General features: G+C 38.6%; 1 protein-coding gene across 4 annotated transcripts in view; it reads left to right on the forward strand.

Moving 5' to 3' along the window:
• Positions 1–14,400, forward strand: part of LOC126281596 (rho GTPase-activating protein Graf-like) — a 541,774-nt gene extending 527,374 nt beyond the window's left edge. For all 4 annotated transcript variants that reach the window (XM_049980690.1, XM_049980689.1, XM_049980691.1 and 1 more), the window contains one exon: positions 9,969–14,400. In XM_049980690.1, coding sequence (XP_049836647.1) covers positions 9,969–10,060 — 92 coding nt within the window. In that variant the 3' untranslated portion in view covers positions 10,061–14,400. The remainder of the gene's footprint in view (positions 1–9,968) is intronic.
• Positions 14,401–19,603: the final 5,203 nt, after the last annotated feature.

Below are 19,603 nucleotides of genomic sequence, written 5' to 3' on the forward strand. Positions count from 1 at the left end.
TAAATTTTTTACCATGAAGGCTTTGCATCTGTTCATTTTGGAATGCAGTCTCCGGAATGACAGTTTAGAAAAATTATAGTGGAAACAGCATAGTTGTGGTATTTAGAGTAGGAGCAACAGGTGGCACCACAATTAATGCTTCAAAATATATAGAAGTGAAATTTGAATTATGTTGTTGTTGTTGTTGTTGTTGTGGTCTTCAGTCCTGAGACTGGTCTGCTTCAAAATATATAGAAGTGAAATTTGAATTATGTTGTTGTTGTTGTTGTTGTGGTCTTCAGTCCTGAGACTGGTCTGATGCAGCTCTCCATGCTACTCTATCCTGTGCAAGCTTCTTCATCTTCCAGTACCTACTGCAGCCTACATCCTTCCGAATCTGCTTAGTGTATTCATCTCTTGGTCTCCCTCTATGATTTTTACCCTCCACGCTGCCCTCCAGTACTAAATTGGTGATTCCTTGATGCCTCAGAACATGTCCTACCAACCGATCGCTACTTCTGGTCAAGTCGTGCCGCACACTCCTCTTCTCCCCAATTCTATGCAATACCTCCTCATTAGTTATGTGATCTACCCATCTAATCTTCAGCATTCTTCCGTAGCACAACATTTCGAAAGCTTCTATTCTCTTCTTGTCTAAACTATTTATCGTCCATGTTTCACTTCCATACATGGCTACACTCCATTCAAATACAATGAGAAACGACTTCCTGACATTTAAATCTATACTCGTTGTTAACAAATTTGTCTTGTTCAGAGACACTTTCCTTGCAATTGCCAGTCTACATTTTATATCCTCTCTACTTTGACCAGCATCAGTTATTTTGCTTCCCAATACCAAAACTCCTTTACTACTTTAAGTGTCTCATTTCCTAATTTAATTCCCTCAGCATCACCCGACTTAATTCGACTATGTTCCATTATCCTTGTTTTCCTTTTGTTGATGTTCATCTTATACGCTCCTTTCAAGACACTGTCCATTACGTTCAACTGCTCTTCCAAGTCCTTTGCTGTCTCTGACAGAATTACAATGTCATCTTCTCCATGGATTTTAATACCTACTCCGAACTTTTCTTTTGTTTCCTTTACTGCTTGCTCAATACACAGATTGAATAACATCGGGGATAGACTACAGCCCTGTCTCACTCCCTTCCCCACCACTGCTTCCCTTTCATGTCCCTCGACTCTTATAACTGCCATCTGGTTTCTGTACAAATTGTAAATAGCCTTTCGCTCCCTGTATTTTACCCCTGCCACCCTCAGAATTTGAAAGAGAGTATTCTAGTCAACATTGTCAAAAGCTTTCTCTTAGTCTACAAATGCTAGAAACATAGGTTTGTCTTTCCTTGATCTTTCTTCTAAGATAAGTCGTAAGGTCAGTATTGCCTCACGTGTTCCAACATTCCCCGAGGTCGGCTTCTACCAGTTTTTCAATTCGTTTGTAAAGAATTCACGTTAGTATTTTGCAGCTGTGACTTATTAAACTGATAGTTCGGTAATTTTCACATCTGTCAACACCTGCTTTCTTTGGGATTAGACAATATTCCTGAATTCTACATGTGCACATTCCATTATCTGCCTGCAGGTTGTTAGGCAACTTTTAATCTTTAACATTTTACCTTCTAGCGGTACCTGCAAGAGGTGTATTGCAGGCAGTATTTCAATAGTATACAAGTAGCAATGCTGCAGTGTACAAAACACCACATTGGGTGAATCTGGAGCCAAGAACAAACAAACTGCCTCTAGTCACCTATGACTAAACCCGTAGTTGAGTCTACAACATTTGATCAATCCTGTAAACAGCTGTATCAATGAGGAGGCACATTTTTCTATCGAAGTTCTCAAGTTCATCTTGCAGTTGAGGAAATGAAGATAACAAATACTAGCCATAGTGCTGCATAGTGCTGCAGTAAAGAGAAGCAGTTATTGCTTGCACTGTAGAAATTGCTAGTAGCTGTAAATACAAGGGTCGTCCACAAAGTAAGTTCTATTTCTATTCACGGCAGCACTACAATCACAGTTCTGAGCATACGCGACAGCTACTCTGACTCAAGGAGAAGCCATGTACGCCATTTTCAGATCGCTGCTGCTGACATGTGCTTTGTAGTGCTTCTTTATAATGTCAGTCATAATTGAAAATGCCTCTGCGTGGCACAATCTCTTAATGGTCTCACAGTAACCGTGTGCATTGATTGTTTGGCCTCAATCAGCAAAATGCCTTTTCTGTCCCAAATAACCTTGCACAGGACTTTTAAAGTTTCAAGATTTGCTTAGGCTTAACTTTTATTGGGGATGTAGTCTGCTTCCATTCCATTGATTGCCATTTTGTTTCAGGGCTGTTGTACAATACCCAAGTTTCATCCCCTGTGACTATCCGAGAAAGAAAACCATCAACTTCTTCATTGTAGTGGACAAAAACTGAAGTGCAGTGCCCATCCGTTGTTTTTTATGTTGTTCAGTTTTAATTTAGGATACCTAACATGAGCAAAGTTTCCGAAATTTAAGTTTTTCAGTAACAATTTCATGAATTAGTGATGGTGAGATTTTCGGAACTTCAATAGCAAGGGCACTAAGTGTAAACTTATTGTTGTGCTTAATCTTCTCTTCAGTTGTGTGAACCAGTTCATCAGTAATGACAGACAGGCGTCCACTTCATTTGTCATCGTGCACTTGATCACGTCCTTCATTGAACGCGAAACGGAACTTACTTTGTGAACGACTCTCATATATCGCACGTGCGAGGTATAAAAGGATGTTGCAATGGCACAGCTGTCATTTCTACTCAGGTGTTGCATGTGAAAAGGTTTCCGGCATGATTACGGATGCAAAATGGGAATTAGTAGACATTGAATGGGGAATGGTAATGGGAGCTAGACACATGGGACATTCCATCTTCCATTCCACCTTCTACCCATTGAATCACTCATAGCATTTTGTCCATAAACGTCACAGATTAGTCGATGAATTTCCTTTGGTTTAACTTTCTTTGTGTTTAGAAAACAAATCACAGATCTGATTTCACGTGTGGCGGCATTTTTCAATTACAGCTGACATAAAGAAACACTACAAAGCACACATTGGCAGGAGCAATCTGAAAATGGCGTACATGTCTTCTCATTGAGTCAGAGTAACTGCCGCGCATACTTGGAACTGTGATGGTAGCGCTGCCGCACATAGAAATAGAAACAAAACCTACTTGTGGACAACCCTCGTAGTTCGAAAGACCTGCAGTTGTTTCCTTCAAACCCTTCACTAGACACCATTGGAAATGCTAATTCCTGGCTAGCTCTCAAAACACATTCTTTGAACTGTAAGAACTATCTTTTAAACTTCTACAAAAATAATTAAAGAGAAAAATTGTACAAATCATTCTGTTGGATAAAGTTCTGCACACATGTGGCATTAATTCTCTCTGAAAATCCAAACTTTTGACAACATCAGGTTTCCATAGAGAATTAATTGCAACAGATTCATTATAAAAGACGTTGTGGTTAAATCATTTGACTGTTTCTTAAAATATTCATTTTAAAATTTATACACTTTCGCATACATTGAAACCAGCCCTGAAAAAATTTTTCCAGTCTTATATTCGTACCACAAAAACACGATTTTGGAAATATTCAATAGCTGCTTGAGGTGATTAAAATCACTGTCCAAATATACTTTCTGTTTGATACAAGGAAGCAAAAATAAGTTGTTAAGTGAATAATTAGGTCGTAATGGGTGTCATTAATTCGATGTTTTTCAATGTCAAATAGTCAACTGTTCAACTTGCTGTATGACAACCGGTGTTGTTAAGATGAGGAACAAAGCAACATATTTTCTTTCTTCCCCCCACCCCCTTTGAATTCACTGGCACCATACAAATTGTAGTAAACCATTCAGCATTAACAGTTGTTCTGTCCTTTAATGTACTGATTGCAACAAGCCAAGTATAACCAAAGAAAGAAGTGATGATTTTCTTGGAAGCTCTTCACTAGTACGCTGCTTTTTTTTATATTTTTGGTTCATCTTGGAACAGCCAAACAGTTGATTTATGTCCTGGTTTTGTCTCCTGTTGCCACATTATGAGGGTGGTTTGAAAAATTCTCAGAATGGAATAGAAAAAAAAGTACTTACATCACTGAAACTTTTTTTTTTCTTTCTTTTTTTTTTTTTTTTTCAAACTAGTCTTCTTGTAGATTAATGCACTCGGTCCAATGATGTTCCAGTGCCTTGATCCCATCTCAAAAATGAATTTCCTCCAGACCTACAAATAGTTGTCAACTCCAGCTATCAATTCTTTGTTTGAAGTGAATTTTCATCCACCAAGAAAAATTTTCAGTTTTGGGAAGAGATGGAAGTTGCTGGAGCCATATCAGGTGAATAAGGTGGGTGTGGCAACAGTTCATACCTTATTTCGTGTAATTTTGACATGGTGACAACATGTGTGCAGACGCGCATTGTCGTGATGGAAGATGACTTTCTTCCTTGCTACACCTAGCCTTTTTTCGTGTATCTTTTGTTGCAATTTTTCCAGGAGGTTAACATAGTATTCTCCAGTAATTGTTTGCCCAGTGGGGAGATAATCTACAAACAGAATCACCTTCGCATCCCAGAACACTGATGCCATGATCTTTTCCGCTGAAGGAATTGTCTTTGCTTTCCTTGGTGGCGGAGAATCAGCCCATTGCTTTGAATTGTTTTGTCTCTGGAGTATAAGTAGTACACTCAAATTTCATCTGTGGTCACAAATTGGTGCAAAAAATCTTGTTCGTTTCTCCTGGAATGGGCCAAACATTGTTCCGATATGTACATTCTCAAGCATTTTTGATCCAATGTCAAGAGTAGCAGCACCTATCTTGGAGATAATTTTTTCATTTCTAATTCTTCAGTTAAAATGTGATATACTTTTTCAGATGATATCTGGCAAACGTGAGCAATTTCACACACTTTCAATTGGCGATCCTCCATGACCATTTTATGCACTTTAGCAATGTTTTCTGTGGTAATGACACATCTTGGCTGATCACTGCGCAGATCATCATCTACGCTCTCCAAACCAAATTTAAATTGATTCGTCCACTTGGCAACAGTTGAATATGAAGAAGCAGAGTCCCTCAGTGTATTCTGGAAATCGGCATGAATGTCCTTTGCTTTCACACGTTTCTTTATGAAGTACTTAATCATTGTGCTCAAATCTTGATCTATTTACAAGTGGATTATAGGCACTCACAGATTTCAGTCAAACTTAATACAGAACACATGTTAGACTCGCATTACATTCTTTCTTTGCAAGCTGTAAAGCTCGGAATAAATATTTTTGGGTGACGCCATCCTTGTTACTAACACTTTCAAATAATGTGTTGTGGAAGTAGCTTCTGAGTATATTTACAATTAAACTTGCACTTCCCTCCTGTTTATTCTTTTAAATGTTGACTCACTGCTACAAACTATTTCTAGAAGATACAATAATCAGTTAAAACACCAGTTTTTCGAAACATATGGTTCATGGATACTTGTAGTATGGATAAATGAGAGTATTGAGTAACACTGGGACAGTAATATATCCTTCGGATGGAAGCAACTGAAAGAAAGGAAGAGCATCAAGTAGGTAATAACAGCAAACTGCATAGGCAGAAGTGATGATATATAGGTAAGAGAGGAAGATATCTGGAAAACTAGAATTGGGAAGTCACCACAATGAGGATGCTGATGATAATTCTAGCCTTATGATGTTACTAGTGCTGTTATATTTTTATGAAATAAGAATAGTGGGAGAAATAATTTTTTTAAAAAATAATAACAATGAAATAAGATGTCCTAGTACTACGAAACTTGCAGTTATCCAAACAGAAATACTTAAGTTATACAATAGCTATAAATCTTACCCATTATCTAGACAAGCTAGGAAGTGAGAAATCTGAGAGGATGATGAATGAAATTATGTGAATCGTGGTCAGGAGAGCACAAATAATTATAGAAAAAAATCTGCATCTACATCCATACTCCATACTTTTCTGTTCCTCTCACAAATAGAGTGATTTCTCTTACAGGGTACGTTCCGAAAGTAATGCAATTGAATTTCCCGCGCCGCTCCTAGTAGTCGGAGTGGGAGCGGGCCACATGGAGTAGGTGGGGGGGACGCTAAGCTTTGCCGCGAAACTGGTTTCAGTGCTCTCCGAGCTGTGGAAGCGGCAGGACGTCTGTTATTGTAAACCTCTGCGCGCCGACCGTGTCACGGAAAAAATGGGATCGAGCAACGTTACGCGATTAAGTTTTGTGCTAAACTGAACAAATCTTTTGAGGAGACTAACAAAATGATTCGTGAGGCTTACGGGGACTCTGCTCTGTCCTACTCACAAGTTTCGAGGTGGTTAAAGGCCTTTAAGCCCAAAAAGGCAAGAATGAGCAAATCAAAAGTGAAAACAATGCTCATTGTCTTTTTCGACAGCAAAGGAGTGGTCCATAAGGAGTTTGTTCCTCAAGGACAGACAGTTAACGCTGCCTACTACGTGGATGTGCTGGAAAGACTCCGCAAAAGGGTCGTCAGGACGAGAAAGGACATCTCCGCTACCTGGCAACTCCATCACGACAACGCGCCTTGCCACAACGCGCTACGAGTCCGCGAATTCCTGGCCAAACACCAGGTGCCAACGCTGCCCCACCCCCCCTATAGTCCTGACCTCGCCCCAGCTGACTTCTTTTTGTTTCCTAGGATTAAGTCAGCCCTGAAAGGAACCCGTTTTTCGTCCATAGACGAGATCCAATCCGCCGTGACGAAGACCTTGCGAGAGGTCCCAGAAGACGCCTTCCAGGGCGCGTACCGGTCATGGCAGAGTCGCTGGAAAAAATGTGTAGAGGCCCAAGGACAGTACTTTGAAGAATTTTAAGTGTTTGTGCAAATCTGTTCAATAAATTACTTTAAAAAAAATAATTGCATTACTTTCGGAACGCACCCTGTATTTTTATGGTCATTATGCAAAATGCATATTGATGGCAGTAGAATCATTCTGCAGTCAGCTTCATCGAGAATGGTCCCCACTAGTGGTCTATGTGCAGTATCCTTTAGAGATGAACCACACTAAAATTCTCCCAACAAAACAAAGTTGACCATTTGCCCGTTTCATTTCATAGCACTTTGCAGCATTATGCCTAGGTATTTAATGGACGTAACTGTGTCAAAAGCAGTGCACTACTAATGTTGTATTCAAACATTACAGAATTGTTTTATCTTGTCATCTGCATTAACTTACATATTTCTACATTTAGAGCAAGCTGCTGTTCATTACACCAAATAGAACTTTTGTCTAAGTCATCTTGTATCCTCCTACAGCAGTGGTTCCCAACCTTTCTTACACCATTACCCCTGAACAGAATCAGATATTATCTAGTACCCATTCCCTTTTCTGCCTTCTAGCCCCCCCTCCCCCCCCCCCCCCCCCCAACCACCACCACCCCAACTTAAGGGCCTAACAAATGATATTTAGTTTTTTTGCAGGTGGTTTATTAAGCTGTGAACTAATGAGTCAATAAGTAGATCCTCGTTTTTATTTTCAAACATCTATTTTCATGTCTATAAATCTTGAATATGACATTTCCTTTCCATGTGTATGTTCAGGTAATGTGTGTGTGTGTGTGTGTGTGTGTGTGTGTGTGTGTGCTAGAATGTGTGATGAAGTAATGCCCGGTGCATCATGAGTACTCCCTACAACTCCTTATGAGAAAAGAAAGCTAAATATCCACACTTGAGGTTAGAAACTTGTTACAAAACATGCTCCCCCTGCACCACTCTTCTCCCTAGAGTCCCTTGCTTCATTCACACTCTGCACTGCCATTAAAAATCAACCACTTCAAAATGTGAGCACTACATTTGCTGTTCATAAAGCACTTGATTGCTGCTCTCCTTTCTTCTGAGCTAGTAGAAATCGGAAAACTTCAATCTTATAATAATTTGACTACTGAATAATAATAATAATAATAATAATAATAATAATAAACCCCTGGAGGCCCAGGAAAAGAATAGGCCTTCGGTATGTTCTACCAGTCATAAAAAGCGATGGAAATAACAAACCACTAATAGGGCTAAGCCCCCTTTTAGTGTGATTAGTTGGTTCAGGACAGAACTAAAGAAGCCTCGGACAAGTGCCGTCATGGTCGGGGACGACGCTTGAACCCTATACCCGCCCACAATGGTAACAACACTGCTAGCCACCTGTAAAATGATTTACATCCAAATAGAGGTGTTTTGCAGGATATGCTTCCTGCAACCACCCTAGAAGGAAAACAAAGACAGAGGATGAGATGGTCAGATGAAGTTAACTGACACCTCATGTTCTGTTATTACCAAGCAACAAACCTAGGAACCAACACAACTGGATACAGATCACAAGTATACACAACATTTATTACCAGATACCCAGAATTAAAATTTTTAACGGAACGACGACTAGCTGATCAGATCCGTGTAATAATCAAAAATAACCGGATATCCCAGTCAGAATTAGAAAACATCAAACAACAAGCACAACAAATACTGGAACAAAATAATGTGCAATCAGAAGAAGAAGAAGAAGAAGAAGAAGAAGAAGAAGAAGAAAATACAGTAATGGACTCAAACATCCCAGAGCAAACAAACAAAGAACAACACGCATCAATTAAACATTCAGAGGAAAATGAAATCTTAAGACAGCCACCAGAACAAGCAAAAATAGAACACAAAGTGACACACATGTTAGATATAGAAGAAAAATTTCAGCTGACATATATAGAATACAAAGACACAAATACAGACATTAGACCATTCTTGCATAGACCGCCAAATAACCCACAAGTCGAAACAACAACAAAAACTATCAACACAATCATACACAACAAAATGAATGAAAACACACTTCAAGAAAATGATAAATTGATTAGCTATTGGACAAAGTCCTCTCTATCTCTCTCTCTCTCTCTCTCTCTCTCTCTCTCTCTCTCTCTCTCTCTCTCTCTCTCCACACACACACACACACACACACACACACACACACACACACACACTTGGTTATACTCTGGGCTGGGGTAAAAAAGGAGACATGGAAGAATGGTGGGTGGGGAGAGGAGACATAAGAACTGGGTAGATGGGAGCTAGTAAAGATCGTACTGCTGTGGAGACATGGAAGAATGGTGGGTGGGGAGAGGAGACATAAGAACTGGGTAGATGGGAGCTAGTAAAGATCGTACTGCTGTGGAACATAAAGTGCATGCTGTGGAGGTAGTAGACATCTACACTAGGAGAGAGGCGCCATCAGTACCCCCACCTGCCTCTCATTCCTTACCAAAAACTTTCTTTTATACAACCTTGGACAACATAGCCACAGTGGCAAGCAGTTACTCCTTCAGTATGGTGAAGGACTGGCGAAGGCTACACTCATATCTTGATCCATAAACAGATTTCTGTCCCATACACATCTGCTCCCACAGTATACATATTAGCCATAAAGGAGTTACCTCTCTTTTACTCAATATCAACTGAGACTGAAAAAACTGAAACTCTTTCTTTAGCAGTACTTCAACCACCATCCCCCTAAATGTCAAATATCCTTGACAAGTGGTATTCTGTCACGCAGTGTTCTTGTCCACTCCCCATAACCTCCTGCTCCTAATTTATTGCTCCACAGGTCACCACCTTATGTATCCCATACACTCACCCACTGTCGTGTGTCAATTTGCTGCAAAACTTTTACTGATTCCTGTCTTTGGACCTTTATCATCATTCATCTTGATGGGTGAACAGTTGTATGTTAGCTCTGAAAGAGAACTTACAAGAAGGCAAAATAATGTTATTATCCTTTGTAGGTTCCTGTCTGAATTTAACATAAATTTTATTTGGTATTTGACATGAAGAATTTTAATCGTAAGACACATATGTAGCTTTTGTATGAATAAAAAAAATTGCTGTATTAATGTATGATTTTCAAGACGTAATTCAATTTTGTATTTGTTTACAGTACGAGGATCACAGGAACCTGGTTGGCTTGAGGGAACACTTAATGGAAAGACAGGCCTTATTCCTGAAAATTATGTCGAGAAACTTCCCTGACCTGGGCTAAAACTATGGGCAAGAATTAGTCGACGGTCAGCCCACCTCCAGACTCAGCCGCAGGTGCCCCATCAGCCACCGCAGTGATGATAAGTGCAGCTGATATTCTTCTGAAGCATATGTGCAATGTAGTAATGATGTTAAAAATGAAGATTAATGAATGAGTCTATCATCAGAGCTGTGTTTACAAATGTACGCTTTGTACATCACCGAGCTACTTCTTTGTCAAAAAAGTGTTAAATGCGGGTCTTGGCCTTTCCATACTTGGCTTCCATTCACATATCACCTCTTAAGAATGTGTCTTCTGCATTGTGTTTTGAACTCAATAATTAAACAGACTAGCAGGTGAACTGTATAGTAGTTGAGTATCGGAACGTGATTTGTGCAGCATCTGCGTGACTAAGAATTGTTGCAAACCTACAAATGTTTTGTGAAAACCTGTTAATGTCCAGTGTAAAAATCAACAGTGTAATTATGAGCTGATGAGTTAGAGACTTGTGGGCACCCCTTTATCATCCAGCAGAGAATGCAATGGCAATATCATACGTTGAGCAACTGTTCATTTATTGTATATAGATATTGTTGTACAATTATTTATTATGTTAATAATAATTTTATTTATGATTGCCATTGTCATCTGTTGCTTTTATGTTGCCACATTTGAGGAAATCAGATACGAAAAGAATCCTTTTCAGAGTCCAAAAAGCAGTTGTTAAACATACTGATTTGTAATATTGTGCTGCATATAATAATACTGTGTAACTTATATTAAATGCGAGCCTAAATTTTCTGTGATATACTTCCATTCATGTAGCCTCACAGAGCAAATTCATACTCATAAAATGTTCATATATTGTATGCAAGAGTCACAAATTCAACTATTCTGTGCCAATTAGAAGAAAATATGATTTCACAAGAGAAAATATCAGTGCAGTATATGAAAAGAACATTTTGTTTTCTGTTAAGGCACTTCACCAGAGAAACCTGGTGACGAAATGTGAAATTTTATTGTGGAGTAGCTCATCAAAGCTGAAATCACTAGATGCGAGTCTTGATACTCCAGTGGATTTCTTATTGTCACAGTGTGTGTATTATTGTTTCAGTGCAGCTTTTAATTTTCTTTGTAGATTGTTATCATGTAACTGAGATGCTGAGCAGCCTGTTAGTGCTAAGGAAGAAGTGTAACTACAAGTCCAACCTTGTTTATGTGCTTCAGCAATACTGTTATTGGTTAACTTTTCCATTGTTAGTTATATTTTGTATACAACAGCTTCATGATAACCTTGAATTCTTTGAACTTAACAGTTTATTGGTCAGTAATAATGCATACAACTCTCGTCACATTGTTGTGTTGGTGTCTGAGCTAAATTAAAGGAGTATTTGTTCTGGCTATAGCTTTAATGTTCAATTAACGAGTCATCTAGAGTGGAACAGAATTTAACTTGAAATTAAGGAGAACATGATGGTGGTGGTGGTGATGATGATGATGATGATGCTACTTTGTATTCCACTAGAACAGTGCTGTTTATGTTTTGTGTGCAACAGTACTATTCTAATGTTATACGATTATGATAATTTCGTGTGGCTCAGTGTGGTATTGTACAATACTGATTTCAGCAAATGCAAATGTTGTATAATCCTACAAACAGGTTCAGTAACCACTCTTTCTGTTCATCAGATTAGTAGTGCTCTCCAAATGTACTGCCTTTCTTTCATCTTTGTGGCTCTTAGGATTTTGTTGTTCATTGTCTGAACAAAAAAAAAAAAAAATGCAATATATCTTTTAAGTCAGTTTTTTTTCTATTGCCGTGTGGCAAGCATGACATAAATAAAATAGTGTAAGCAAGATGACAGTGATTTGTGACTTGTAGTAGTCTCTGTAATGCCCATTTATAAATTTTTATCAATCATAGTCAAGTAATAGCCAGTGTGGCTATATGTTATGTACTCTCACTTTGAATGCAAGTTTTGTGAAATTTAATGGGAATTGATTCCAGATAATAAGCACCAGATTTTTCGTCCGTTTGCCCTTCTCACTGTCCCTGGATTTGTTGTTAACTTCTCATAATTACTTTATTATATACTTAAACTATTGCAGTCATGCCAGTGTGTGATATTTTAGGCTTCTACAGGCAAACTGACTTAAGGCTTTCAATTGGAGAACTGGAAGGGAAAAAATTCACTGAACAAGGTTTCTTTACATATCACGAACTACATCCGTCTTTGCAAAATATACCAATTTGTTACTGGGTGGTATTTTTTCCTTCTGTAGTCTTCTGAAAATATGCAAAGCTTAACACGTTCCATTGTCAAATAATTTGACATTTATTTTCTTAGAAAATTATTTTTATAAAGATACGGAAAATCAAACTTAAAATGAAACATTTTAGCATGGTGCACATTGGTAGTATTGAGAACTGACAAAAGTTGGATAGGTGTAGGGGGACCACATGAATAACACCACTTGTAGAAAGCTATAGGAAGTGTTAAAGTTTGTTTTCTGTGTGTGTGTGTGTGTGTGTGTGTGTGTGTGTGTGTGTGTGTGAGAGAGAGAGAGAGAGAGAGAGAGAGAGAGAGAGAGAGAGAGAGAGAGAGAGAGAATGAGTGAGTTAGTGAGTGAGTGAGTGTTGGTGCATGTGCATTGAATATATGAATGTATAAGATACACATTCGATATCTCTTTATAAGATAAATAGTGAAGGGAGTAGCTTATACATTGCTATTTTTGTACTTGTAACTGCTTGTTCATAGATTGTAGAAGTTATTATTTCAGTTTGAGCATTGTCTTCTTCTGTGCCCCAATGCTGCATTGTAGCTTCAGGAAATTACAAATAAGATAAATTACGTGGGACTTAATATTTTCATTGTTTTCTGGTGCAGTGGCATGAGGAGGATTTTTCAATATTCACAAGAATTATAGTTCTTCCAGTGTGTCTTGAACATACTACTATAGGCATTGTCCAAGTGCAGAGTGTGATTGTTTAACATGATGTAAGATGCCAGTTCCATAAAAAGGTGGTAGATTACATTGTTATCGTAATATACTGAAAATAGATGGATGCCTCAACTGTAATGCCCCCCCCTCTCCCCCCCCCCCCCACCCGCCACGCCCTTTCCCCTTCTCTCCAGTACATGTTTGTTTCAGTTCCTCTTCATTGCTCCTTTTGTTTTGTTATTTATTAGTAAACTATAACTACAGAAGTCTTCCACTCGGACACTAAATAACACTCTCCGCAACCTATAGATGTTGGAACTCTGATAAACAGCAGAAAGGTCCATATTTTCTTTTCTTGGCATAATGTTTGAAGGAAGTGTGTGTAGTGTAGGGGGCAATTATTATTATTATTATTATTATTATTATTATTATTATTATTATTATTAGTCCTATTACTTTTTGAATAATCCACTTCATGTTGAACTTCTAGCAGTTACATGTGATCTCACACCTCTTCATTATAGTAATGAGTCTTCTTCATCGTTAATGGAGAGTCTTTTACCTTCATGACTCTGTCCAGTCTGTAAACTCATATCTTTTCTTTCAAGCAAGACAAAAGTCTTAAAGTAGAAAATAAATTAGTGGTAAATTGTACTGTGAATTATTTGCTTTGCCTTTATTCATAAGTAGCATTTAATTTGTATATATTGTAAACAATGAGGTTTAATGTATGTATGAAATATATACTTGTTATAGTTCATCCACTACATATATTTATGTAAATAATATTTTGTTGTGTACATACAAATTTTGTTAATGTATATATTGGAAATATTTTATTAAACTGTCACCTGTATCAAGATTGATACAATGATTGTACATTCCAGATGTAACTGTTTCAGTTTTGTTGTAAAGCTTCACAGCTCAAACGCTCAGAATAATTTACATTGCACACTCTTCAGGCAGATGCCAAAGATGAGCACATACATATTGGTGCTTATTTTTATAATAAAAGAAAAATTGTGGTAAACAGTGCAAAATATGTGGGTGTCTTATTTTTTGTGTACCTGATGTATTTGTTAGTTAAGTAAATAAATATTTTTTGTTTTACAGTGTCTACTCTCATGTCAAAGAATCTTCAAGAATTATTTTCATTATAATGTTATATGGTGTAATTGTCATTATGACAAACAGTGTTGACTACAGGCATATTGTCAGAAATATATGCTAATGTGTTTAGCATTTTCGTATTTGGCTAAGTAATAAGTATATTTGAAAGTTAACCACTGAAACTGAATTGAAGACTGTGCTGCACATAAAGAATGCTATTTAAAAATGAATGTGATTTGTTACCATATTATATTTTGTTTGTCCGAGTGTATAAATACAGATATTTGTTTGAAAATCCATAATTTATTAAAAATTAGAGATCCCATTACATTTTCATCATTACATGCTTAACCTCAGATGGGTATTGTACTAGTCTGATTTAAACACTCTCCTTTATTTAGTTATTGATTTATTTATTATATTTTATGTTCCATAGGCACTACTGCAATGGGCTTACAAGATCGTAAACTGAGTTGGTTGTTATATTTACAATACAACTGGTTTCACAATCGTAACCTTTATGGTATAATTGAATTCATGAATTCACAGTTATGTTAAATTTATATTTTCATGGATATTGTAAAATTATACAGAGAAACATATGTGGAGCAGAAAGCAAATATCATTATTCATGACCAGACCAGTGTTTCTCAACTGCCACAGCACAAGAAATTTTTGCATCATGAGCACATGTGAGGTGTGCTGCAAGATTTTTAATGCTTTCAAACGCAGATAAAATATCTAGAACATAAAAAATTTACTGCCAAATAATTTCTTGGAGTAGCCCAATTAGCAAGGTATCACCCATCATTATACATGATTATATGCACAATAATTTAAAAAAAAATATATGTTGTATATACTTCACGGCTATGCACTGGATTTTTTTGCATTTAGGAACAAAAAATTACATGTAGAGATGTCACGAAAGTTTAAAAGGTAGTTTAGTGTGCCCAAAGGAAAAGAGATGAAGAAATGCAGGACCAAACTCCCATAAACAATTTTAAAATAATGTATTATCCGACAATATTAGTCATATAGTTTAATTAATTATTTGAAAATTCGACCAAACTATAAAACACATTTTTCATTATGAATTTTTTACAGAGTTCTTAAACTTCATTTGAGAGACAGAAAGTGAAAATGAGCCTCTTATAAAAAATTATGGTTTAGTGCTATTGTAACTTTTTCCTTTCATTAAATTTTGGACAACTTCATAAGAAACCAGATTTCTACCTCTAAATTAGAGTGAGTTATGAATATTGGTGAGTTGAATATTGGTGTTGGAAAATAGACGTTTTGAGATATTGGGATTTAAAGCTTCAGTTTATTACCATTGTTTAATTGATGTATTTTAGAATGAAATTCTGGCTATATATATGTATATTACGCCTAAAATGTCCTTTGTCAAATGGTACATGGTTTTTTAAGCTAACATTACTCATTGAAAGTGGTTAACCCCTCCAGACCTGTAGCACGTTACAGTTTGCACAAATTTTAAAACCAAATAATTTGGCCCCGAACTCTGCATTTATGGCATCTATTAGACCAAATTTTGATTTTAAAGCCATTCATAGACCTAAAACTACCTAAATTTTGAATTCACAAAAACCCTAAAAATTGAGTTCTAAGGTTATCACATATTATATTGGCCAAAATATGGTATTTTATACTTCTAAAATACTTGAATGTGAAGGGTTTCCAGCTCATTCATACATACAATTTTCACCTCTTTTTCTTTGGTTCTGGATTATCTTGGTTGGTAAGGTTCATCCACAGGAAGTCGTCGTCATTGATGTCAAGTTCGGGTTTCACTTCAGGACACAGATCCCTCTCTATTCCTCTGTGCAGTAGGTTTTGATGTTTTCAGAAAGATAATTTTGTTGTTGTTGTTGTTGTTGTCATCCCTAATGGAATTACAGCAACAGAAAACCCAATGGATGCCATTTCTTTGGGGAAGATGTGGTGCACAAATTCATTTCCATCACTCTCCATTTTCTAGTGTACATTATCTTTGTAGCTGAAGGTGAACTCAAATGGGATATATTTAGTTATGTACAGTAATTTGTTAGGAGACATTTAGCCTGTTATATGTATTCACAGCAGCTACACCTTTTTCATTTCTAGCTACAGCAGGGTTAACGTGTTGTAGGTGTATGATTTTGTTGCTACAGTGACATCAGCTGTCAGATGGTATTTTAGGGCTTCCAGTTATAAATTAGTAACCTCTGTTGGCACTTAGGATACTCATTTTTAAAGGGGGATGACTTGTCTTGTTTATCATTATTGTAGTCACAAAAATTGTCCTTTTGTTCTAAGTGGCTACGAGTTCTGTAAAATGCATATAAAATTTAGGAGATACTATTTTGTGAAGCATTGCTTACACAGCTGTGAGATCTAGAAAAGAGACCTTTTGTCAGGCTAATTTTATTTCCTCAAAAGAACAAGAGGTTTTATATATTAAAAACAAAGATTCCAAGACTTACCAAGTGGGAAAGCGCTGGTAGACAGGCACAATAAAATAACACACAAACACACACACAAAATTTCTAGCTATCGCAACCAACGGTTGCTTCTTCAGGAAAGAGGGAAGGAGAGGGAAAGACGAAAGGATGTGGGTTTTAAGGGAGAGAGTAAGGAGTCATTCCAACCCCGGGAGCAGAAAGACTTACCTTAGGGGGAAAAAAGGATAGGTATATACTCGCGCGCGCGCACACACACACACAAACACAAACACACACACACACACACACACACACACACACACAGATATATATATAAAGAAACTTCCACATGGGAAAAATATATTAAAAACAAAGATTCCAAGACTTACCAAGCGGGAAAGCGCCGGCAGACAGGCACATGAACAAAACACACACACACAGAATTACGAGCTTTCGCAACTGGCAGTTGCTTCGTCAGGAAAGAGGGAAGGAGAGGGAAAAATGAAAGGATGTGGGTTTTAAGGGAGAGGGTAAGGAGTCATTCCAATCCCGGGAGCGGAAAGACTTCCCTTAGGGGAAAAAAAGGACAGGTGTACACTCGCACACATGTCTGCTTGTGTCTGTGTATGTGCGGATGGATATGTGTGTGTGTGTGTGTGTGTGTGTGTGTGTGTGTGTGTGTGTGTGTGTGAGTGTACACCTGTCCTTTTTTTTTCCCCTAAGGGAAGTCTTTCCGCTCCCGGGATTGGAATGACTCCTTACCCTCTCCCTTAAAACCCACATCCTTTCATTTTTCCCTCTCCTTCCCTCTTTCCTGACGAAGCAACTGCCAGTTGCGAAAGCTCGTAATTCTGTGTGTGTGTGTTTTGTTCATGTGCCTGTCTGCCGGCGCTTTCCTAAAATCCTGCCCCGAAATGAGATCTATCCTTCATGAAATCCTCCCCACTCCACCAAGAGCGTCTTTCCGCCGTCCATCTAACCTTCGTAACCTCTTGGTTCATCCCTATGAAATCCCCAAACCACCTTCCCTACCCTCTGGCTCCTTCCCTTGTACCCACCCCCGGTGTAAAACCTGTCCTATGCACCCTCCCACCACCACCTACTCCAGTCCTGTAACCCAGAAGGTGTACATGATCAAAGGCAGAGCCAAGTGTGAAAGCACCCACGTGATTTACCAACTGACCTGCCTACACTGTGACGCTTTCTATGTGGGAATGACCAGCAACAAACTGTCCATTCGCATGAATGGACACAGGCAGACAGTGTTTGTTGGTAATGAGGATCACCCTGTGGCTAAACATGCCTTAGTGCACGGCCAGCACATCTTGGCACAGTGTTACACCGTCCGAGTTATCTGGATACTTCCCACCAACACCAACCTATCCGCACTCCGGAGATGGGAACTTGCCTTTCAATATATCCTCTCTTCTCGTTATCCACCAGGCCTCAATCTCCGCTAATTTCAAGTTGCCGCTACTCATACCTCACCTGTCTTTCAACATCATCTTTGCCTTTGCACTTCCGCCTCGACTGACATCTCTGCCCAAACTCTTTGTTTTTAAATATGTCTGCTTGTGTCTGTATATGTATGGATGGATATACGTGCGTGTGTGTGTGTGTGTGTGTGTGTGTGTGTGTGTGTGTGTGTGTGTGTGTGTGTGTGTGTGGCGCGCGCGCGAGTATATACCTATCCTTTTTCCCCCCTAAGGTAAGTCTTTCCGTTCCCGGGATTGGAATGACTCCTTACTCTCTCCCTTAAAACCCACATCCTTTCGTCTTTCCCTCTCCTTCCCTCTTTCCTGAAGAAGCAACCGTTGGTTGCGAAAGCTAGAAATTTTGTGTGTGTGTTTGAGTGTTATTTTATTGTGCCTGTCTACCAGCGCTTTCCCACTTGGTAAGTCTTGGAATCTTTGTTTTTAATATATTTTTCCCATGTGGAAGTTTCTTTCTATTTTACTTACAACAAGAGATTTTTCTTCAGGTGACTGACATTGACTGTCATTATTGACTCCTATCAGATTCACACTACTTTCAAATTGATACAGGCATGTACAGAATGAAGTAAATTACTAAAATTACTACAATATCCAAAAAACAAAAATAGATATTTTAGACATTGTCAGAAGCTTTTGCTTGTACTGAAAATGTCAGCGAATACTATTACACTAATGGAAGCCCACTCAGCTAGCCGTGCAGTCTGATGTGCTGCTTCCCGAGTGGGAAGGCATGCTGATGCCTGGCATGAATCCACCCAGCGGATTAGTGTTGAGGTCTGGTGTGCCGCCCAGCCTGTGGATAGTTTTTAAGGTAGTTTTCCATCTGCCTCGGCAAATGCCTTAGTTACACTATGTCTGCGATTGCTGCACAGATGCTGTCTCCACGTACACCATAATTGCTCTGCCACGCAAGCATTTGGCATTACACTCGTCTGGTATGAGACGTTCCGTTGGGGGTCCACTGGGAGCCGAACTGCACAATAACCTTGGGTTCGGTGTGGGGCGGTAGTGGGGTGAATGCACTCTGTCGTTTCTAGGTCCTGGGTTCAATACACACACAGGTCGTGTTCATTGTGTTTGTAGAGGGTGGGGTAAATAAAAGTGGCCCGGAGATCAAGAGTTGCAGGGTACAAAGAAACACAGCAAGGGATAGGAAATACAGTACTAAACCTGTCTATAGCAGATATTGAAAGTGGCCACCATTCGTCTCTTGGCACTTTTGGACCCTGGTCAGCAAGTTGCTTAAGTCAGATCGAAGTTCGGCTACTGGAATTGCTACAGTCTCATCCAAAATGTTCAGCAACAGTTCTTGAAGACTATGAGGGTTGTTGACGATACACCGTAGCCTTGATAGGCTCCCACATGAAGTAGTCACACTCTGACAGATCAGATGACCTCGGTGACCAGCTAGGGTTATGACCAGACTGACCTCTGCTAACAACTCTTTCAGGTGTGAAGATTGTGTAAATGTGCTCCAAAGTGGCACGAGGCAGGCATACATATGGTGTGCACGTCGCGGGGTGTGGTTATATGCATACAGTCACGCCCAGTCATACCC

The sequence above is a fragment of the Schistocerca gregaria genome, chromosome 7, assembly GCF_023897955.1.
Source record: "Schistocerca gregaria isolate iqSchGreg1 chromosome 7, iqSchGreg1.2, whole genome shotgun sequence".
Classification (NCBI taxonomy): domain Eukaryota; kingdom Metazoa; phylum Arthropoda; class Insecta; order Orthoptera; family Acrididae; genus Schistocerca; species Schistocerca gregaria.